This window comes from Helianthus annuus, chromosome 7 (assembly GCF_002127325.2).
Source record: "Helianthus annuus cultivar XRQ/B chromosome 7, HanXRQr2.0-SUNRISE, whole genome shotgun sequence".
NCBI lineage: Eukaryota > Viridiplantae > Streptophyta > Magnoliopsida > Asterales > Asteraceae > Helianthus > Helianthus annuus.
This window is the reverse complement of record NC_035439.2, coordinates 98,562,287-98,586,419: the sequence shown is the minus strand read 5'-3', so window position 1 is coordinate 98,586,419 and position 24,133 is coordinate 98,562,287. Positions and strand designations below refer to the sequence as shown.

Sequence of the window (24,133 nt, the reverse complement as noted above, 5' to 3'; positions counted from 1 at the left end):
CAAGAATTACTATCTTTAGGAAGAGTTGATCTCCATGACTTGTCTAATTCTTAGTATATTTTGGCTTGCAATTATCTGTTCTTTTACAGGTTCAACATAAAGTATGAGTAAAAAAATGTGCAAGGTGGGCATGCCCATATTTCCTTATTCCACTCTTTGCTAGTTCCAACTAAAAAAGAAAAACAATAAACAACTGTAGAATATTGAAATTCCAAGTTGCCTCTTTCATTTACAAAACAATGTATATAAAGATACAATGAGATCTCCTAATTTTGGAGATAATAATCACAATATCAAATACAATATTGACATAATCAATCATATAAAATACGGGCTCTATTACACCCCCGCAGTCGAAGCGGGAGGCGAACGGATGCTTAGACTGGATCGAAAATCATCGAAAAGGACCCGAGGTAGACCTTTAGTGAATATATCCGCAACTTGAAATCGTGACGGGACGTGAAGAACCCGAACCAGGCCTTTTTGAACATGTTCCCGAACAAAATGGATGTCCAACTCAATATGCTTGGTACGTTGATGTTGGACCGGGTTTCCTGAAAGGTAGATGGCACTGACATTATCACAGTAAACAAGGGACGCTGTGGACAACGGCCGGTGTAGTTCAAGTAAAAGATTACGTAGCCAACAGATCTCAGCGACAACATTAGCAACCCCGCGATACTCGGCTTCAGCACTGGATCGAGCAATGGTGGACTGACGTTTAGAAGACCAGGAGACCAGGTTGCCACCGAGATAGACACAGTAGCCAGAGGTAGAGCGGCGGGTGTCAGGGCAACCGGCCCAATCAGCATCCGTATATGCACGGATGGATAAAGAAGAAGAGGAGCTGAGGTGAAGGCCATACTCGGAAGTGCCTTGAATGTAACGAAGAATGCGCTTCAGAGCGTTCCAGTGAGCCAGACAGGGAGCATGCATGTGCATACAAACCTGTTGTACCGCATATGTGATGTCAGGCCTGGTGAAAGTAAGATATTGCAAGGCACCAGCCAAACTGCGATATGTAGAGGGGTCATCGAACAATGGACCAGGTTCACTACTCAGCTTGGTTTGCGTGTCAACGGGGGTGACAGCGGGTTTGCACGAATCCATGCCCGCACGATGGAGAATGTCCTTGGCGTATGCCTGCTGAGATAAGAAAAGAGAATTGGCTGTGCGAGAAATAGAATTACCCAGAAAATACGTGAGCGGGCCCACATCTTTCATAGCAAATTCACTGGCGAGGACAGACATGAGCCGTTGTCGTAGAGAGTCAGTCGATGTAGTGAGGATGATATCATCGACATAAATAAGAAGATAAGCGATGTCATGGCCATGATGATAAATAAATAAGGAATTGTCTGTCTTGCACTGAGAAAAACCTTGTTGAAGGACAAAGTCAGTGAACCGTTGATACCAAGCACGAGGAGCTTGTTTGAGACCGTAGATGGACTTCTTCAAACGACAAACGTGATCCGGATAATCACGATGTCGAAAACCCAATGGTTGATGCATAAAAACTGTCTCATGTAACTGGCCATGTAGAAAAGCATTAGTCACATCCAACTGGTGAATGGGCCACGACTGAGATATAGCCAAAGAGAGAACGGTCCGTATAGTAGTGGGCTTAACCACTGGACTAAAGGTCTCCCCACAATCGACACCAACCTGTTGACTCCGACCATCACATACCAACCGATCTTTATACCGTTCGAGGGTGCCATCAGACCGAAACTTGTGCTTGTATAACCACATACAACAGATAATATTCATGTCAGGACGACGAGGAACCAATTCCCAAGTCTCGTTTTTAATAAATGCACTAAACTCAGTTGTCATGGCATTAAACCATTCCGGTGTGGACAAGGCAATCTGTGGTGATTTAGGAATTGGAACAATGGTAGTGGTGTGGAGATTGAGAAATTGTTTCGGTTTGAGGATGCCATCCATGGCACGAGTGCGCATGGTGCGAGGTGGATTCGTGGGAACGGGTGGTGTGGGCTGAGATGTGGTAGTAGTAGTAGTGATTGGGGGGGGGGTCGGTGGGGCTTGTGTAACGGGCTGAGGTGTGAGGCTAGTGGAAACAGTGGGGATGGGTGGAGGAGGGAGTGGGTCGGAAGGTGTATGAGGAGAGGGTGAGGAACCGGGTGGGCTAGAGGGTGTGAGAGGGCTGCTAGCGGCATGTGGGCCAGGAGCAGCAGATGGGCCAGAAGAGACGGTTGGGCCGGTGATGGGTGGGCCGGAGAAAGATTGTGGGTGTATATATTGGGAATTAGAGGGAGATGTTGGGCCGATGTTGTTTGGGCCGTTTGGGACAGGAGACTGAGGGGAAGGGTGAACGTGTGGGCTGGGGTTTTGTAAGGTATCCTAGACTAGTGGATTAAGAGAGGGTTATAAGAACTCATAGTTTTGGGGTGAGGATGGATGTTGGATGGAAAAAGGGTAGATAGATTCCTCGAAGAGGACATGACGAGAGGTGAAAACTTGTTTGGTATTAATATCGAAACAAGTGTAGCCACGATGTTGGGATGGGTAGCCTAGGAAAACACAAGGTTGGGAGCGATTAGCGAGTTTGTGGATGGTGGTAGAGGGTAGAACTGGGTAGCATAGACACCCGAACACACGGAGGTGCTCGTAAGTGGGTATAACGTTGTAAAGAAGTGTGGTGGGGGAGAGAAGTTTGTGTGATTTCTTTGGTAGAATGTTTAGTAAATATGTGGCAGTTTCGAGAGCGTAGTGCCAAAATGAGGGGGTAGGGAGGCTTGAGATAAGAGGGTGCGAATCATGTTATTGATGGTGCGGATTTTACGTTCCGCTTTACCATTTTGCGAGGAGGTATGAGGACACGAAAAACGAAATTGCATGCCATTAACATGACAAAAATGTTTGAAGTTATTATTAGTGTATTCGGTGTCGTTGTCACATTGGAATTGTTTTATTTTCCGTTCAAACTGAGTGTTAATGAAATTGTAGAATTGGGTAAAGGTTGAGAAAACTGTAGATTTATTTGGGAGAGGATATGTCCAAAGAAAGTCGGTTAAGTCGTCCAAAAATAATATATAATAACGATGACCACCGGTGCTTAATACCGGTGATGTCCACAAGTCACTATGAATTATATCAAACGGTAAAGAAGTTTTATTAATAGAATCAGAAAAAGGAAGCTTGACGCTTTTGCCAAAAACGCAAGACTGACATAGTTTATTATTTTGATTACTAAAAGAAATAAAAGAAGACGACTTCAACGAATGCAATATGTTGGTGCCCGGGTGCCCAAGGCGTTGATGCCAACGTTCTTGAGTGATAGCAGTAAGAGCAGTAGGTGAGGTAGAAGGCTTGATGAAGTTGGTGGTCAGCGGATAGAGGTCGCCCGAGCTATTGCATCGTAGGATAGGAGCTTTGGTCTTGAGATCCTTCACAACAAAACCAAAAGGGTCAAATTCAATAAAAAGTAAATTATCGGTTGTTAAGCGACGAACCGATATAAGGTTTTTAAGAAGGTTGGGAGCATAGAGGATATTATTTAATTTGAACGGTGGGAAAGGTGGTGGTAGGGTTTGATTGCCTTGTCCAATTACCAGGATGGTCATACCATTACCAACTATAATTTGTTTGTTAGTGCAAGGATTAAAAATAGACGGGGAATGATTACCTGGTAGTTGCATATGTCCGGTAGCTCCAGTGTCCATAAACCCAACCGGTTCAGTCTGCTGGTTCATCGAGAGAGTGTAGAGTGCATGCGCGATGCCAGTGGGTGTTGGGCTGTAAGATGCCATGTGTGCCTGATCGGGTCGAGGCCCAAGTATCCCCTGACCGTTTGTAGGTCGCGGTGTAGAAGGGTAGGGGCACGGTGGAGAAGAGGTGCTCTGCGGGCTAAACTGTTGGGCCTGATTCAGAATAGAGGCCCATTGGGCCGACGTCCAGTTTTGAGGAAATACGATGTAGGGATGTTGTGGGGCAGGCGAGTATGAGTAGTTGGTGTTCCGGCCTCGGCTGGTGTTTTGGTTGGTCGAACTACGCCCACGGCCACGGCCGCGTGACCGGCCACGACCTCGAGAAAATTCTGACCGATTGTCAGCAGGTGGCGAGGGATGAGTGGCTGAAAGAGTAGTAGTGCGGCTTTGGGTATGAAGTGTCGTGGCAGTTTGAGCGGACGAATGCAAAGCTTGGTTGGCCTTGGTGGTTTCACTCATGCACAGTTGAGATCGAACTTCCAGAAACGAAGGGAGAGGCTTGGTGTTTTGGATGACCGTTTGCACGGTCTCGTACTGCTCAGTAAGTCCAGCCAAGGTTTGAAGAACGAGGTCTGATTCATCGACCGGAGCGTCTACACTTTCAAGTTGATCCGCGAGCACTTTGAGTTCTTGACAATAAGCGTGCATGGAAGAAAAATTTTCTAAGCGGGTATTAGAAAATTTCTGTTTAAGGTAGAGAGCACGGGTAGCTTTGTTGTCTTGGAATAAGGCTTCGATGGCCTTCCAAGGCATCATACGCAGTGGTTTTGTTCTTGATGACAGTTTTGAGGAGACCGGGAGATATAGTGCCATATATCCATTGAAGGACGATGGCGTCCAGGCGCTCCCATGAGTCGGCAGCGGGAGGGGCAGCGGGCTGTTTGTCAGAGGTAGAGGATTTTTCAGTGGGTTCGGGTCGTTTGGAGAGGTGATCGGAGACAAGGAAGGCGGTGCAGTGAATGCGAAACAGCTCGGACCATGTATTGTAGTCGGCTGCTTCGTTATCCAGGATGATGGGAATGGCAGCCTTGATGTTGGTAACTGTAACAGCCGGATGAAGTTTAGAATCGGCCATGAGGATGGTGGCGACAGCGCTAGCGGCTGTCGGCAGAAAAGAAATCGAAGGTGTGGGGGTAGCGACGGCACTAGGGGGAAGGAGGGTTAGGGTTTTAGGCTTGATACCATGTAGAATATTGAAATTCCAAGTTGCCTCTTTCATTTACAAAACAATGTATATAAAGATAAAATGAGATCTCCTAATTTTGGAGATAATAATCACAATATCAAATACAATATTGACATAATCAATCATATAAAATACGGGCTCTATTAACAACAATTAAAAAAAAGACTAATATATAGAATAAACTTTGCATGATGATTTGTTTGGAGACGTGGGACTGTGGAAGTAACTCCAAGGAATGGCACATAACACTTACCAGTGTTGTTTTTTGAAAAAGTTTATTTTTTATAGCCACAACAGAGGGGTTTGATAGATCTTACTGTTTGAATTCCTAAAATTCATTAGAGTACGCAATAAGTATGTTTCTTTTTTCCTAGTAGAGTGCAATGCATCAATTTTGCAGTTTTTTTTGTAATATTTGATTTTGATTATATTATATCTAAACACTGTCTATTTGGGTTAAATCTATGTCTTGTAGTCCATGGTTACTTGATAAGGGGAGGGGGTGGTTCACTAGTGATAGATTCTATCACTTCCATTATCCAATCAAGTCATGCCATGTGTACAATCAATATTCTATCACTAGTGATAGAAATGTAGGGGGGTGGTATCACTAGTGATGGGATTCCAATGTACAAGTATTAATACACAATGTACAAGATACCATTCATTCACTCACACTGTTCAACGCGTTATGTATATAACGGAATCTACTCCATCACTCGTTATATTAGGGGAGGCGGCGGTGTTCCACGAGTGATAGAAATTTATCACGGATCATAACGTTCCCACCCCGTGTCACCTAACTTGATGGTTTGAGAGATGATTTGTTTTGTTGGTATCTAGTACCAAGTCTGCAAGTCGGTGTTCTCTAGAAGCAATACTGCAATGGTGACTGCACCATTTTGTCAATGGCTCATGGGGTTTTGTTTTTCTATTTGTGAGAATTTTAGATTTTGTTTCTTGTTTGTCATTTGATTCCAACCGATAGCAGTTTAATCCCCCCACTAAAATACTACATCATCATCATACTCAGTAAATCCCACCAATAGCAAAGCTAAGGTAGGGTCTGAGAAGGGTAAGATGTAGACAACCTTACCTCTATCCCGTAGGAATAGAGATGTTGCTTCCAGTGAGACCCCCGGCTCGATAGTAGTTTTGCATCAAGCTTTGGAAATAAGGCATATAACACTCAGCAATCGTGACAAAGACCGATTAGTTCATATACCCTTTTGTCTTTCAGCTATCAACGCCACCACATGATGAATGATTAACCGTCCCTCGCTTTTAACGTTATTTTCACGAAATTAGTAAAATAACGTTAAAATTAGTTCACTTTCACTTTTGCCCCCCGACGGCACACACATATATACATTATATGCGCATACCGTAGACGGGGAGTAACTAAAATACTACATAGGTTTCTATAATGAAAGTTGAGATGGATTTCGCTGGACATGCCTTTGGTAATTTGAAATTTAGGACTTGTTTTGACACACAAATGATAATAATTGTTGATCTGGACTTGGTATTTTGATTAATACAGATACAAGTTAATCCTAAGTGGCGATTCAAAATAGAAACTTTGTTCATTGTTGATGTATCTTTGTTTCAATCAGAAGGCAGGCTTTTAAATGGAAACATATTAACAAGAAATATACCCGTTGAGTTATGTTTTATTTCCAACCATCATATTAATGTTTTTTAATTAAAAACTAGTATTTAGGACCCGTGCTTTGTGGCGGTACCGTTAAGCAGAACAAAAAGTAACGTAAAAATGATAAATCACGCACACACGTTACGGCATGTTAATTCACAAAAATATGACCGAATATGTATAACATAGAAAAGAATAACTAATTCGGCATAGGACCCCGCGAGTTTCGACGGAACCGTTAAACCGTAAAAGAATAGAAGTAAAAACGTTTAACCACACGCACGCGTTGCAACGTGTTGACTCGCAAAATTTAGAACGAATCGTAAACCGACAAATTTGTAAAAGATATAAAGTACAAGGACAAAATTTGAAAACGAAAAAGTGTTGGGGTTAAAAATAGAAAATGTTTGTGACAAATATGTAAAACATAAAAACTATTGGGTTAAAAGTGTAAAAGATGAAATCTATGAGGCTTAAAAGATGAAAAATATCGGGTTTAAAAGAGTAAAAGATAAAAAAAAAATAAAAGAGTTAAAAGTAAAAGAAAATTTAATAGTAAAAAAGTGAAAAAGTAAAATAAAAACGAATAGTGAACATGTGAGGTGGAGAATTTTTGCAAATTAATATAGAGTAAATATGTGATGCTAAAGTGGCTATATGGAATTAATAAAATTTCAAATCTAGACGTGTATCGTCTATAAAAACCCATCTGGTTCCTCTTCACTATATCTTGTATCCACTAAACTAGGGTTGTAAACGAGCCAAGCCGAACCAAGGTGGGCCCGGGCTCGGCTCGTTGATGTTGGGTTAAAACACGTTATATTTTGTACTAGTTTGCGTTGATTTTTAGTGTGTTAAATATGTTAATTCGTATTTGTTTATTTACTTATCGTGTGTTGGTGTTTTTAGTTTAATAGGTGTTAAAAAGGGTAAACGAGAGAAACCGAGCTAAAAAACGGGCTTCACGGGTAACACGGGGCTAGTAGCGGAAAAAGCCTACTTGGGAAGCCCAGGCGACACGCGGAGCTGAAGATGTACTCTCCCGCAACGCGCAGGAGATACTAGTTACAGGAAAAAGTTTAAATTACCCTAATTTGTTTTTTAGGTTATCCCTTCTCATTCCAGCCGTTCCAGACGAACTCAAGGGCGAATTCCTGCACTTTTGACCATAAACCTCATCCGTTTAAGTTCTTTATCATGTCTAATCCGTCCACGATGAAGATTGAAGTTGTGAGGACAACCATGAGTGACTAAACGCGCTGTGACTTCCGCTCGGATGAACAATTGCTTGTTTTGATACAATACTTTGTTTCTGATTCTTGTAAAGTGGTAAAGCTTGACCATTTGTGTTGATTTTGTGCAACGTTGATTATATTTGAATTATATGTCGTTTATTAAGCGTATTGGTGATATACTTGCATCGTTAGCGGGTTAATAGATTGGTGGGTAATTGGTATAATTAAACAGGTTATTAGGTTGTATGGTGAGTCTTAAAAACTATCCCTAATAATTAATCAAAGTCATTAATTCCAAGGCCATGTCTATGTTGTGTTTTGAATCAGTAAACAGGTGTTTGTGTTAAAAACGGGTAATTAGGATTCCGGGTGGAGGTTACTTTTTCTCTTATTGGTCACAACTTTCTCATTGATCTCCGTTTTCTTTCAAACAATCATTAAAACTCCTGAATTTAGAATAGATTAGATCATAGTTTAATTGAACATTAAGCACATATTCTTCATGGATACGATACCATACTTACGCTATCTAAGTAGTTTAATTATGTTTTTTATTGACCCTTACGACAGTCATCAAAATGGCGTCGTTGCCGGGGAATTCGTGCGCTTAGTGTTAGTTTAATTAGTTGTTTTTATTGCTTTCTAAAAATTCCAAAAATATTTCTTTTTGTCTATTTCTGTTTCGTTCGGTATTACGCGTTGTTTCTTGTTTACTTGTGTGCAAGTGATATCTAGTTGCATGCACACCCGGTTTTCAGGAAGATCATCACCACTTTTGTTCAACCCCGAAATCGAAAAGACCACACGACAAAATTTACTACTTCATTCAGATTTGAAAAGAAAAAGAAAAAGTGATTGAGTCAATAATGAATCCCCTAGAAAGTCAAACGACCTCGAATCAGCAAACACCACAACAAGACCCGCTTCCTGATATGCCACCACTACCATTCCAAAATCAAAGCTAACAAAATCAACCTCAATCCCTAAATCATCAAAATCAACCACCATCACCCTTCCAAAAACAACCAAATCAACCACCACCACAAAACCTAAATGCTAGACAAGCACCTCTACCAGGTGACTTTCAGGTGAGATGTGGAGATTTAGAGTACCCACGCATGGGTAATCCGTTAGGAAACCAACAACAACCTGAGCCGATTCGGGTTGTGAATAGACCTAACCGTGAACCTCACCCACACCGTGCAGGCAATCGGTTTGAACAGAGAATGAATCGGGGTAGAGTGGATGGTTGGGAAGAGGGTAGGTTGGATTATGGTTCGGAGTATGATGAAGAATGGGATGAGCATGAAGCATATGCGGGAATGCAAGGAGGCCAATTGAATTTGGTAGTAAACCGGGATTACCAAGGATTTCAGTGAAGACAACCACGTGGTGGTAATTGATATCAAACCCCACCACAGGTGAATCGAGCACCCGCCGTACCACGTCAAAGGCAAAGAGATCCGAGATTTATGGATCCGTATAGCCGAGGAGTAGAGAGTCACTTCCGTCCACAAATTGCGGAACATTCTTCCCCGATCGTCATGCTAGTTGCACATGGGAATATGGATAGGTCGTTTGAGGCGAAACCTCATATCTTGAATATGTTGCCCACTTTTCATGGAAAGGGGAGTGAAGAACCGTATGCTCATATTGCGGAATTTGAGGCGGTTTGTAGTATGATAGGTGGACACGGGTTCACACTTGATCAAGTTAAGTTGGTACTATTTCAGTTCTCCCTAAAAGATCCAGCACGTGAATAGTTCATCTCTTTGCCTTATGCGAGCATTCACACATGGCAAGAGTTGCAACAACAATTCCTAGAAGAGTATTATACTCCACAAAGAACCAAGATGGGGAGAGCCGCTCTTAGAGAATTCCAACAACTTCCGGGTGAGTTGTTCTATGAGTCATGGAAGCGGTTCAACCAATTGATCCGTAATTGTCCTCATCATGGTATTCCAAGATGGGAATTACTTACCGCTTTTCATGACGAGGTGTCTAATGAAGATAGGCGAGACATCAAGGCCACAACGGGTGTTAATTTTCTAAGGAATCATATCCTACAGATAGCACCAGATTCGGTTACAGATACAAAATACCCAGATACAAAAATAACTGGCTTCGAGTACGGTTTTTTTCATCTCTACTTCCTAAATCCTTTTCTTTAAAATTTCAAGATACTCAAGGTGTGGGCCGAGATCCATCATCGTCATATGGACTAATTTATTACTATGGTTTCCAACAGGAGCCCAACAACTGATCAAACTGATGCCACGTGTAACACCGTGATTGGAAGAATCTCGCAAGTTGAAAAGCTGCACGAACTGAACCAGAGTCTGAAGTGTATATCTCGTTGTCAAACCCCCCAATCTCTCTCACTACCTTTTCCGTCACCGGAGATTCAACTCCGGCCACCGTACTCCGCCTCACAACCACTACTTCCGTACATACACTCACAATCCTTCAACAACAGATCGCCTTGTACACGCACGCACAACAGTTAAACATCTCGAAACTTCGAAAGATGACGTCATCACCGGAGAAATCAGGATCAAAGGATGAACTGTGTATGGAGATCGATCCTCCGTTGGGAGAAAACCTAGCTACGGCGGAGGACTGGCGGAAGGCGCTACAAAAGGTGGTTCCGGCGGTGGTGGTGCTTCGAACAACCGCGTGTCGTGCGTTCGATACCGAATCAGCTGGTGCCAGCTACGCTACGGGGTTTGTTGTTGATAAGAGGCGTGGAATTATATTAACCAATCGTCATGTGGTTAAACCTGGTTAGTTAGTTAGTTATTATATTTTCCCCAAATTAGAGTTAGGGTTATGAGATGCAATATTATTAAGGATGAATTAATAGTTTGTGTTGAAAGTAATGTGTTACATTGGTTATAGTAGTGGAGATGAAGGTTTAAGTGTTTGTTTTAATAGGTTTAAGCTAAAAAAGCTATAAGCTTTGTTAAAAAAGCTAGGCCAAACACCCCCATAGAGTGACATTGTGAAGTGCTTATAATTTGTAACATTTTTTGATTGATCATATGTTATTTTAGGTCCGGTGGTAGCTGAAGCTATGTTTGTAAATCGTGAAGAGGTTCCGGTTCATCCAATCTACCGAGATCCGGTGAGCTGCTTAATGGATCATGCATTTTTTTTTGTTTCTAAATGTTAAAGATTTTAGCATTCTAATTTTGTTTTTGTTTTCGAGCCGGGGGTCTCACTGGAAGCAACCTCTCTATTCCTACGGGGTAGAGGTAAGGCTGTCTACATCTTACCCTCCTCAGACCCTACCTTTGCTTTGCTATTGGTGGGATTTACTGAGTATGATGATGATGATGAATTTTGTTTTTATTTTCAATCTTATCTTATTTTAGAATCGATAATGTTTTTCTTGGATCTTGGGTTGCTAGGCGACTTAGTGAGTTAGTGGTTTGGACTCTGCAATTGTTTTCAATATGTTTTGATGTGTTACATTATGCAAAAAGCATTTAATATGTTTTACATCAAAAGTAGTTATTGCATTGAACGTAAAGTGGAACTCTGCAGCAAGAGGCATTCAAACTCATTGGGCTTCTTAAGTTAGAGTACTACCATTTTGTTATCTTTTTTTACTTTGTCTGTTAGTAAAATGTAGCCCAATTGGTCTTATAAATCATGTTGAATGAACTTCTTTGTACTTGTAATTCTATCTTTTTTTTTTCTTATTTTTTGCATCACATGACCATATTCATTTATCAACATTATGACTTGTAAAAATCATAGTTGTCGAGGGCCCAAGGCACAAAGGGTGTGCCTTGGGCGCCTCAGTGCAAGGCGCTTAAAAAGCGAGGGTGTTTTAGGCAAGACATATAGTATAAACATACAACTTTTAGGGGTTTTAGACCTGCTTAGGTTTTATTAGGGATAGTTTAGGTTGATTCCAGGCTTGTTTAAGGTTGCTATACTTGTTTCAAACCTGTTTAAACTGGTTCAGACAATTTTTGGCCGGAATTTCTTCGGAACTTGGCCTGAAAAATGCAAGCGAGAAGGTTGCGCTGGGCCTGAAAATTGGGCCCAGGCTGAGCCTTGACAACAGAGGTATCAATAACACGGGTTCATTCGATTGGTTTGATTGGGCTACGTCCACGATTGAACTCTAGAGATTTGTTAATTTCAAAACTTGATACAGTATAACGTACAAATACAAGAAGATATCAGGGTATAAAGTTTACGCAATTGCTTTGAGAATCGGGCCTAAAGTTCCAGCGTTTTGAGCCTATCATTCTAGCTTTATATGTGACTGTCTGACTCAGTGTTTATCCATCAGCGTAGACACTGTCAGTGTTGATTAATGAGCGTAGAGAATCGACTTCCGTAAGATCAACTTTGGAAAGCATCTCTAAGCTGCACAAAACTAAAACCGCTTTAGTGTAAAACCCCTGACTGGTGCCTTAAGCTGACCAAATTTACTCAGCTCTTGCCAACACCGAATTTCATCAGACTCCATAATTCTAGTAAACTGTATAATCCCCCTTATCTAGTGTGAGATCTTCTCATGAGTCGTGAGAAGATCAATCGAAGTTATGCAAAGCTTCAACTTATTTGTTGTTGTGTAAACATATCTGCATGATTCTTCATACCAAGAATCTTCTTTAAGTACAATGTATCGTCGTTAATGAATTTCTTGATAAAATGATATCTCTTCTGACTGTGTTTTGTTCTACTGTGAAATCCTGAATTCTTTGCAAGATGAATTGCATTCTTGTTGTCATAGACTCATATGAGCCCTTTGCTTACTTCTGTAGTTGCCTTATGTTTTGCTTCATTGATTGAAAGAGCAACCATCTTATGTAACATTGACATCCAATTGACAACCCCTCACTTTGAAAACATAACTTGCAGTACTTCTTTGTTTGTTTGATTTGTGCATTGTTGAATGTTTGGGTCCAAATAGCTGTTTCTTGTGCATGTAACTGAACGTTATGCTTTTTTGTTCTTTAGGTTCATGATTTTGGATTCTTTCGTTATGATCCTGCTGCGGTGCAATTTTTGAGCTATGAGGAGATTCCTCTTGCTCCAGATGCTGCTTGTGTTGGCCTGGAAATCAGAGTTGTTGGTAATGATAGTGGAGAGAAGGTATTAAATATTCTTCGTGTACAATATTATTTACACTATTCTGTCATGGTAGCAGCTTAATTTATATTAGATACTGTCCGTTTAATATTCTTCATGAAGTTCATGTACACTATTGTTTACTTTTTATCTGAATTTATAGGTCTCTATTTTGGCTGGTACCCTTGCTCGTCTGGATAGAGATGCTCCACATTATAAAAAGTATGTACTGTACTATGTTTTCTTTTTTAATTTTTTTTCCTTTTTTTGTGACGTAAAAGTTGTGCTTATACTGGTTAAGTCATCTATTATTTTCTATAGTTGTGCTCTAGACTCTAGATTACATGTTTAATGATAATATGAAGTATTAACTATGAGTCTTCTACCTGCTGCAGGGATGGCTACAACGATTTCAACACATTCTACATGCAGGTTAAGCAAAAATGCTGTTGCAGATTTCTGCACAATTGATGACCCTTCTTTTTTATTGTTTTTGTCCCACCTTTTCTTTTTTTTTTTCTGAGTAAAATGCCATTTTCATCCCTGAGCCCTGAGGTTTGACCAGTTTTGCGACTTTCGTCCGAAGGTTTGTTTTTTCTGCATCTGGATCCAAAAGGTTTGAAACCTTGCCATTTTCATTCGGCTCGTTAACTCCATCCATTTTTTCTCCGTTAAGTCAGAGGTATTTCCATCTTTTTTGCTAACTTAAAGGGCAATTCGGTCTTTTTCACTTTATGTAAAAAGACCAAATCCTCCTGAAAAGGTTTAAATTGCCTTTTCAGTTAACAAAAAAAGACGGAAATACCTTTGACTTAACGGAGAAAAATGGATGGAGTTAACGTGCCGGATGAAAATGGCAAGATTTCAAACCCTTTGGATCCAAATGCGGAAAAACAAACCTTTGGGCGAAAGTCGCAAAATCGGCAAAACCTCAGGGACGGGACGAAAATGGCATTTTACTCCTTTTATAATTTTTTCCATTCTATTCTTCATTACATGGATCATAAAAGATTTCTATTCGTGTAATGTTATTGTGGTTTGTTGGATTGTAGGTATTTCTTACCAAATCTGATTGTTGCAACGCAAGTCAATAGAAACAAAGCTGTTTTTTTTGTTTCTTTTCATTTCTGTGCAGATAAATGATACCAAATTTGATTGTTGCAACTCAAGTTCATTAAAATAAAGTTGATTTTTTTTTTTATTATTCCTGTGCTTACAACAGGCGGCTTCAGGTACAAAAGGTGGTTCAAGTGGTTCTCCAGTCATTGATTGGCAAGGACGAGCGGTTGCCTTGAATGCCGGCAGCAAGTCTTCAAGCGCTTCAGCGTTTTTCCTACCATTAGAACGAGTAAAAATGATATATATTATTCCCATATCCAACTCAGCATTGTCGAACTGTCTTCTGTAATGTTTTGAAGACACAACATGTCACGTTTACAAAAAAATATAACTTTTTTTGTGTGACGTTACAGGTGGTTAGAGCTTTGAGTTTTCTGCAGAAGGGAAGAGATTCTTTTCAACATAAATGGGAGGCTGTTACAATTCTCCGTGGTACACTTCAGGTATGTTGGTTTCTCATTTGTTTACATACATTGTTTTTACACAACTAGTGGGTTACAACCTGCACTCCGCAGCGGGTTCGAAACGTAGATAAAAATAAGCAAATCGCGAGATTTAAAGTTGAGGGGCTAAACCTGTCATTATTAAAGTTGAGGGGCTAAACTTGTCATTATTAAAGTTGTTTATTATTAAAAGTTGAGGGGCTAAAGTTGTGTTAGTTAAGGGGCTAAACATGTCATTATTAAAGTTGAGGGGCTAAACATATCATTACCAAAGTTGAGGGGCTAAAGTTGTTTATTATTAAAGTTGAGGGACTAAAGTTGTTTTCATTAAAGTTGAGGGGCTAAAGTTGTTTTACTTAAAGGGCTAAACATGTCATTACCAAAGTTGAGGGGCCAAAGTTGGTTGATGGGAAATAATAGCATATTTATAGTATAGGGAATTTGTTTTCTTTAATTTTAATGTTTTTATAACTCAAGTTAAGTAGTGAATTATGTAATCATCACGTCTTTTATATCTATGACCTTAGGCCTGTAAACGAACCGAACGTTCATGAACTGTTCGTGAACTTGTTCAGCGGGAAGTTCGTTTATTTATAAACGAACGGACACGAACAAAAAAAAATTGTTCTTTTAATTAAATGAACGAACATGAACACACCTTGTGTTCGGTCGTTTATGATCGTGAACGTTCGTTTATGTTCGTTCATTTATGTTCATGAACGTTCGTTTATTTACGTTCGTTTTTGCTTACTTAAATTTTAGTAAATACATAAATAGTTATATTCATATAAGTATTAGATTTTCTAACTAATTATATAAATATAACCATAGTTATCGATTGCGCCTGTTGCGAGCGCTATTGCGTTTAGCGATGCGAAGCGGACTACCGGCGCTAAGTGGCTCTAGCGACTGAAAAGCGGGAAAAATAGCGACTAGGCACGTATTCCGGCGGCGAATTCCGGCGCCGGTGCTGCAATTCTGCCGGAAACGAGGAAGATGGAAATCGAAGGCTCAAATTGATAGGAAAGAAAGAAGAGATACCTTGTTTTGATGGCGTTCATAGTAGTTTTTCTAGTGCTTTTCTGTAATTTCATGGTCGTCGTCTACAGAATTGGAGTTCTGAGATTTGGAGTTCTGACGGCGGAGGTAACAATTGGGTGACGATCCAGCTATTTTAGGTTTAAATTAGTTTGTAGTTTTACAATTTAACCCCTCAATCTTTCTGTAGTTTACATTTATTCTCTAACTTGTAATTTTTTAAGATAAAAAAAGTAAAATTAGTTTGTGCATTTTAACATTTACCCCCCTCTATCTTTACTAGTTTACATTTGGTTCTTAAACTTACAAATCTATGAATATAAAGTATAAAATTAACATTATAATATATGTATATAATTATAAATAGCTATATTTTTATTTTTAAAATTTTCTACTACCTTATCGCTATACACAAAATAGCGGGCGCTATTTCGTCGCTATCGCTACGTAGCATATAGGTCGTCTGTCGCTATTGACCGCTATTCGCTATCGATAACTATGAATATAACTAATTAGTTATTGAGTTTTCTAATAATAAAAAATGAAATTTTAAAATTTTTCTTAGATCGTGACTGATCACTTAATATTTATATAAAAACTACTTAATTCCATTATCTATGAACCCTAATTTAGATGTGTTTTCGGATGAACTGCAATATATTAGACTTGTTTGTTTGTGTTCACTAATGTTAAATTGTGTTTGTTTATATTTGTTAAATTGTGTTTGTTTATATTTGTTCAATCGTGTTAATTTATGTTTGTTTATTCAAATATGTTTAGTTAAATTTTTTTGATGTTCATTTGTGTTCGTTTATGTTCGAGAACTGTTCATTTAGGCTTTAAATGAACGAACATAAACGAACATGAACATGCCTGATTTCTTAATGAACGAACGCGAAAAAAATGCGTTTGATTATATGTTCGTGTTCGGCTAAAGTTAAATGAACGAACACGAACATTTCGTTTACAGGCCTATATGACCTATTTTTGTTTAATGTTGCATAATATGTTCGATATAGGCAACATTTCTCCACAAAGGATTTGATGAGACTCGTCGCCTTGGTTTGCAAAGTGAAACAGAACAGGTTTTTATTTTTTTTTACTTCATGCATTGTTATTATTATTATTTTTGGTTTTCATGTTTTCTTTGATGCCTTATCTGAGTTATTGATGTAATTAGTTGGTGCGCCATGCATCTCCACTAAGCGAAACTGGAATGCTCGTGGTTGATTCTGTAGTAAGTCGTTTTTTCCACTTCTATTAATGAATTACTAGAGTGGATACATTCGTTAGTATGTTTGCATCTGATGACGTCATGCTCATTCTGTAGGTGCCAGGTGGGCCCGCTCATAAACTGTTAGAGCCAGGTGACGTGCTGGTTCGCATGAACAAAGAGGTGCGTATTCTTTGTGCTGTAACGCACACTTTAGATGCATGTTAAAATACTTTAAAATAAAAAAAATTTAGAGCGAAGTACACAAATGGTCCCTGTGGTTTACCAAAATTTTGGATTTGTTCCCTAGCTTTCCAAAAAATACACGGATGGTCCCTGTGGTTTGCATATTGTGACGCATTTAGTCCCCTACTTTTCCAAAAGTACATGGATGGTCCTTGTGTGTGATTTGCACTTTGTAACACATTTAGTCCCCAACTTTTTCCTAGAAGTACATAGATGGTCCCTATAGTTTGCACTTTGTAACGCATTTAGTGCAAACCATAGGGACTATCTGTGTACTTTTGGAAATCTAGGGACCAAATCCAAAATTTTGATAAACCTCAGGGACCATCCGTAAACTTTACTCTAAAATTTACCATTTGAGTTGTTCCAATTTTTATGCAGGTAACTACTCAGTTTCTGAAAATGGAGTCCCTACTCGATGACAGTGTCGGCCAAAACGTTGAGTTAGAACTCGAACGAGGTGGCAAACCCTTTACTGTTCAACTGCCGGTGAGCTACTTCAATTTTTGGATTCCATGTTATTATGGTAACTATTGGGACCCACCAATATTTGTTAACAGTCTTCAAGGGGGTTAACGGCATAAAACCAGTGGAAATTGGATTCACCTTAGACATCTGATAGTGACTCAAGCACTTACCGCTGCGCCATCCCCTTGAAGGTGTTTCGGATTCCATTTTGATATCGATATCGTTATTATTTATTTATTTTCAAACGCGTATGCTTTCTTCAGGTTCAGGACTTACACTCGATAACTCCAAACTACTTCTTGGAAGTCAGTGGTGCTGTGATACACCCTCTATCCTATCAACAGGTTGGTCTGAATTTACATTTGGGTCGGTTTTGACCAAAAACCATAACCGCGATGTCGGTTAATAGATAATCATAACCATAACCGGGTTATGGCGGTTTCGGTTAATTGGTTTCCAAGGTTATAGCGGGTTGGTTATGGGTCGGTTAACCCTGAATTTACGTCAGCTAAAAATAACTCAAATATTTTTTGACCATGAATAAATTGTTATTACACCTTTGTATATATTAATGTATTGCATAGCATTAAAAATACATATAACCTATAATATTAATACCGATTATTACCAAATATTTAAATAAAACGATATGATATAAACAATAAGTTCAAACAAACAATCAACCAAACGATATGATACAACCCATAAATTCTAACATACGCTTAACCAACATCAAATATTGAAAAATGGTAAAAAGTCCAAAATCTGACAAAGATTTTACTACATGTTGGTTCGGTTCGGTTATGGTGGATATGGAAACATTGGTAACCATAACCGACCCACCACTTTCGGTTTTCAAAAAAAACAATTAAACAACCCACTGGTTTTTTTTATTTGGTTTGGTTTTTTGGTTCGGTTTTGTCAGTTATGAGTCGGTTAATTCGGTTTTTCTGCAAACCCCTATTTGAATGTGTTTCATGTTTTTGCGATCATGTCATTTTTCCTCTTGTTATAAAAGCTTTAAATTGGTTTTTTTCATAAACAGGCTAGGAATTTCCGCTTTCAATGTGGTCTCGTTTACGTCTCGGAACCTGGGTACGTTCATTTACAGATTCGCTCAAATTGAATTTGTTGAATTTGTTCATTTAAATAGATTTATCGTGGTATCCCGTTTCTACAGTTATATGCTTTATAGAGCTGGAGTTCCAAAGCATGCCATAATAAAGAAGTTTGCAGGTGAAGAGATTTCGCACCTTGAAGACTTCATCAGGGTTCTATCTACGCTTTCTAGAGGAGCTAGGGTTCCATTGGAATATATAAGCTACACCGATCGTCATAGAAGGAAGGTAATATATTATACTAGCTTATAAACCCGTATATTACACGGGTTGAATATCGGAAAAAAATATAAATCGTAAATTTGTATATAATGATAATCATTATCGGCGAAATGCCTTATTACATAAAATGTGAAACCAAAGGAAAAGTTACATTTTCAATTATCCAAATATATCTTCTTAAGCTTTCACTTCTTTTTTGAGTCACTGTAATTCATCTTTTGTATCTTCTTAAGCTTTTACTTCTTTTTTGAGTCAGATTCCTCTTTTTATATATGGCTGTAAAATAGTAAAACCAAAAAAAAAAAAAAAATTGATGATGATGATGATAACATTGTAAGCGTTGTAAAAAATAAATTGCAAGTTATAAAAATAAATTGTAAGTTATGAAGTTATGGAAAATATTACGTATTAAAAAAAGCATTCTATGAATAAAATATGCGTTTAAAAAGTAGGACTAACATTTTTAAAACTATAATTTTGAGTGTCAAGACAATCTTTTTAGATAGTAGTTGGCATTTAAATATTTTAATTAAAGTTTTATAATCCTAACATGTTTTTATAGTGTTTCTCTTAGGATCTCTACCTTTTATGTATGTATATAAAGACACACGGCTATAATTTATAGTATAGAATAATAAAAGTATTTTTAATATTACACGCATAGCGACATTAATAAGTTTCTCCATGACATTAAAAGTATTTTATTTTTAGTTAGATTTGACGAAATTTGTAGTGTCATCTTGAATTTTAGGATTCATTCAAGCATTATAAAAGTTTAAAAAATAAGGCTTAAAAGTTAAAACATTTGTTACCGATTAGTGACATTATTTTGAATCAGTATTAAAATAAGGATAAAGATAAATGACATCTATGTATTTATTAATAAAAAATATTAAAATAAAATATAAGTAAATATTTTGAGGTTAAATGAGAAAATGTCACATAGCATTGATTGGAATCCTTTATTATGAGTTAGTTATCTAGTATTATGTCATCAGCGATGTTACTTGTGTGAATTCTTAAAACGTGACTTTCTTTGGCTGCAGTCAGTTCTAGTTACTATGGACCGACATGAATGGTATGCCGCACCCGAGATTTACGCTCGTGATGACAATTCTGGTCTCTGGATAGGAAAACCAGCTTTGCAAGCTGTCAGTAAACAATCGGTTAACGGTGTTATAAGTATGGAAACAAGTAGTAAAACCGAACGTGATCAAGATGAATCTGAGTGTGGAATAAAAAAGCGAAGAGTAACGGAAGATGGACCAAAAGTTGACAACCATGAAGATCCAAGATCTCAAGAAGATGCAATTTTGAGGGACCCACACGGTTCGGTTGCTGAGCGTGAGATAGAGCCGACACTCGTCATGTTTGAGGTTTTTGTACCGTCATCGTGTATGCTTGACGGGGTTCACTCACAACATTTTTTTGGAACTGGGGTGATCGTACATCATTCCGAAAACATGGGGTTGGTTGCCGTCGATAAAAACACCGTTGCGATCTCAGCATCCGACATTATGCTTTCCTTCGCTGCATTTCCAGTGGAAATTCCCGGCGAGGTTGACCTTTGACTTTTTTTGGTCTTATTATTTCGAACTTGTTTACCATCAAATATTCAAATCCACTTTCTTTTGGTCTTATTATTTCAAACTCATTTACCATCAAATATTCAAATCCACTTGGTTGACTTTTGTTTTGACTTTTAGGTCGTTTTTCTCCATCCGGTTCACAACTATGCTCTTGTTGCATATGATCCTTCTGCACTTGGAGCTGCAGGGGCTTCTGCAGTGCGAGCAGCTCAGCTTCTTCCTGGTTGGTTCATATGAATTTTCATTACGTTTTCTCGTTGTAGTTATTCCATATGCATGGTGATTAGGGTTGCAAACGAATCAAACGGACATGAACAAGACCTTGTTTGTGTTCGTTTATTAAGGAAATATGTGTTCACAAAGTGTTTATGAACACTTACTGAACGAGATTTCATGTTCGTGTTTGTTAATTTAAAGCAACGAATGTTCATGAACACAAACTAATGTTCATGAACACAAATGGAAACAAACGAACACAAACAACCGTTCATGAACAGAATATATAATACATTGATACTTATTAAATATTTTATTTGTCGGAATTTTTAAGTATTTAAATAAAATATAAAAACTAAAAACACTAATGAACTATCGAACACAAGCGAACACGTTACCAAACGTTCACGAACATAAATCAACAAACGCGGCCCCTGTTCATGTTCGTTCATTTAACTAAACGAACGAAATTTCTTGTTCGTGTTCGTTCATTTATTAAACAAGCGAACAAAAATGAACTTCTCACCGAACAGTTCACGAACTGTTAGCTGAACTCATCTGCATCCCTAATGTTGATTACTCTTTTTTGGTAATCGTGATAATCTTTTGTGATAATCTTTCACTGAAAAACTAACGGGACCTGCTAGTACCATGCTAACCAATGGGATCGGGTAAAATGTTGATTACCGTTTTTCGTTTTAATGTCAGAACCTGCACTACGACGTGGTGATTCCGTCTATTTAGTGGGTTTAAGTAGGAGTTTACAGGCAACATCAAGAAAATCTGTTGTTACAAACCCATTTGCTGCGTTAAACATTAGCTCAGCTGATTCTCCACGGTACAGAGCAACCAACATGGAAGTAATCGAGCTTGACACTGGTACATGTTCTAAAATATCTACTGTATATATTTTATTATTTTTATCTTGAAGTCTAGCTATTTATCGGCTTTGTGTTTGCAGATTTTGGGAGCAGTTTTTCAGGAGTGCTAACCGATGAGCAAGGAAGAGTTAAAGCCATATGGGGAAGCTTTTCAACTCAGGTTTGCACAAGTTTTAGGCCGAAACGCTAACTACGATTTCGGGAAACGACAAACTAAACAGGCGGTGGGTTGGCCGAGTCGACCGGTATTACCAGTTTGGCAGTTTAATGGTTCGGTTTTGACGGTAGCATTAGTCCGTATTTTAATTTCAAAATGATAAAGATTTCATAATATGTATACATAATTACATATTTAAAAAAATGAAAAAAATACGACCCACTAATGGTCCCAAGCTTTCCAAAAGTACACGGATGGTCCCTGTGGTTTGCATTTTGTAACGCATTTAGTCCCCAGCCAAGAAATCTAAAAATTTTAGCATCTTCAAGTTAGGGACTAATTGTGTTACAAAGTGCAAACCACTGGGACCATCCATGTACTTTTAGATAAAAAAACTGGGGACTAAATGCATTACAAAGTGCAAATCTCAGGGACCATCTGTGTACTTTTAAAAAAGCTAGAGACTAAATCCAAAATTTTGGTAAACCACAGGGACCATCCGTGTACTTTACTCAACAATACAGGTTAAACGACTGGTTCCAAACTGGACCAAACCAAAACGTTAAACTGCCAAACCCTGAAGTCCTGAACCAAACAGTTTGAATCTCAAACCAGCCGACTTGTTTCGGTTTGAACCTTCAACGTTACTGAACACCGCTAGTTTGTATACGACTTTTTATGAGTAAGAACTGAACTGATGATATTTATTTTTTACAGCTGAAATATGGGGGTAATTCATCTGAAGATCATCAGTTTGTGAGGGGTATCCCTATATATACAATAACCCAAATACTCGAAAAGATTATATCCGGTGCAAAAGGACAACCGCTTCTCATAAACGGCATTAAACGACCGATGCCTCTGGTTAGGATTTTGGAGGTTGAGCTTTATCCTACTTTGCTTTCAAAAGCTAGAAGTTTCGGACTAAGTGACCACTGGATCCAAGTTCTAGTGAAACAAGATCCGGTCAGACGTCAGGTTTTACGGGTCAAAGGTTGTCTAGCAGGGTCTAAAGCTGAAAATCTATTAACACAAGGTGATATGGTGTTGGCTATTAACAAGAAGCCCGTTACATGTTTTCGTGATGTTGAAGACGCGTGTCAAGCCTTGGATCTGTGTGATGACATGGAAGCCAAACTTGAGCTGACCGTGTTTCGTCAGGTTAGCCGATTCGGGATGTGATTAATGATTGTTGGTCAACGTATTCGAGAAGCGAAGAGATGTTGACGATGGTTGTTGTTTGTGATTTCTCAGGGGCTCGAGATTGATGTTCTTGTCGGAACTGATGTGAGAGATGGAAATGGAACAACGCGTGTTATCAATTGGTGTGGGTGTTTTTTACAGGATCCGCACCCAGCGGTTCGTGCTCTCGGGTTTTTGCCTGATGAGGGTCATGGTGTTTACGTCACAAGGTATTGCATCTTGATATTGAACAAGTTATATATAAACGGTTGATTTGTGTAATATGTTTCAGGTGGTCTCATGGGAGTCCGGTGCATAGATACGGTCTATACGCTCTTCAATGGATTGTAGAAGTTAACGGGAAACCAACTCCCAATTTGGAAGCATTTGTTAATGTAACAAAGGTAAATTCTATCGTGTTACACGTGCATCAAAAATGTTTTCATTTATATAATACAAGTCAATTTACATTTCATTGTGTAAACAGGAAATAGAAAATGGGGAATTCGTTCGAATAAAAACGGTGCACCTCAATGGGAAACCACGCGTGTTAACATTGAAACAGGACTTGCACTACTGGCCTACCTGGGAACTGAGGTTTGATCCTGACACTGCGATGTGGCAACGGAAAATAATTAAATCGTTATGAGTCGGAGAAGTGGTATACATACAGAAGTGATCAAGATTATTGGTGTATATCATAATTTTGTATTAGATTTTGAGCTGATACAAATTATTTATACAATAACCAATATCTGTTCCTGAAATTTGGTGGCTAGAGTTAGAATTTTCTAAGAATTTACTTTCGGTTATATCGTTTACATTGGATGTTATAGTTGGTATAAACCTGTAATGCATTGGCTATATGTTAAGATATTCATGCTTCATTTCTATAGGACTTTAAAGTCTTGTCTGGATATCAGAAATTACCTTTCTATATGTAATCTTATTTTATGAGTCAAATATATGTTAAAATAACCTTTCTCTAAGATTAGGCAATAAATTACCTTTAATCGCCTCTAATTCTATTTATCAATCTAATAAATTCGTCGGTACCCTTATCTCGGAGCCGAGTCTTTGAGTTAATTAACCTCACCTCTTACCAATAAAATAAGGGTAAATTACACTTTTCGTCTTTTATGTTTACAGCCACAATCCTTTATTTTAAAAACATGTTGCATGCTTCATCCTTTACCTCAAACCCACTTAGAAAATTAAGTTAGTTTTGATCATGTGTTTCGCACGTGAGAGCATTTAAGACATTTACCAACCAACTACCCACCATATAAGAGCATTCTCATCCAAACCATCAAAATATGTGAGGGGTAGTTTTAATATTATAAA

The 24,133-nt window shown here is 38.5% G+C and overlaps 1 protein-coding gene across 2 annotated transcripts; it reads left to right on the top strand.

Moving 5' to 3' along the window:
- Positions 1 to 10,140: 10,140 nt before the first annotated feature.
- On the top strand, positions 10,141 to 23,687 carry LOC110868196 (protease Do-like 7). 2 transcript variants are annotated; one of them, XM_022117299.2, is made up of 22 exons: positions 10,141 to 10,589; positions 10,860 to 10,930; positions 12,787 to 12,921; positions 13,061 to 13,119; positions 13,293 to 13,329; positions 14,120 to 14,245; positions 14,370 to 14,459; positions 16,517 to 16,582; positions 16,678 to 16,734; positions 16,828 to 16,893; positions 17,338 to 17,445; positions 17,688 to 17,768; positions 18,470 to 18,519; positions 18,605 to 18,770; positions 19,811 to 20,323; positions 20,471 to 20,576; positions 21,278 to 21,448; positions 21,531 to 21,610; positions 22,325 to 22,768; positions 22,862 to 23,019; positions 23,082 to 23,193; positions 23,277 to 23,687. In XM_022117299.2, exons 1-22 carry the CDS (start codon positions 10,334 to 10,336, stop codon positions 23,436 to 23,438), a joined length of 3,114 nt encoding a protein of 1,037 aa, XP_021972991.1. In that variant the 5' UTR covers positions 10,141 to 10,333; the 3' UTR covers positions 23,439 to 23,687. The 2 variants fall into 2 exon arrangements, with proteins under 2 accessions (XP_021972991.1, XP_035831640.1); XM_035975747.1 differs by lacking the exon at positions 10,141 to 10,589 and having other exon boundaries at positions 10,928 to 11,060.
- Positions 23,688 to 24,133: the final 446 nt, after the last annotated feature.

Bases quoted from the DNA above. Each gene is read 5' to 3' on its own strand.
- LOC110868196 (XM_022117299.2), top strand. From the start codon at position 10,334: ATGACGTCATCACCGGAGAAATCAGGATCAAAGGATGAACTGTGTATG. The intron at 12,922-13,060 runs GTATTAAATATT...CTGAATTTATAG, and splicing joins GTAATGATAGTGGAGAGAAG to GTCTCTATTTTGGCTGGTAC. The intron at 13,330-14,119 runs GTTAAGCAAAAA...TGCTTACAACAG, and splicing joins TCAACACATTCTACATGCAG to GCGGCTTCAGGTACAAAAGG.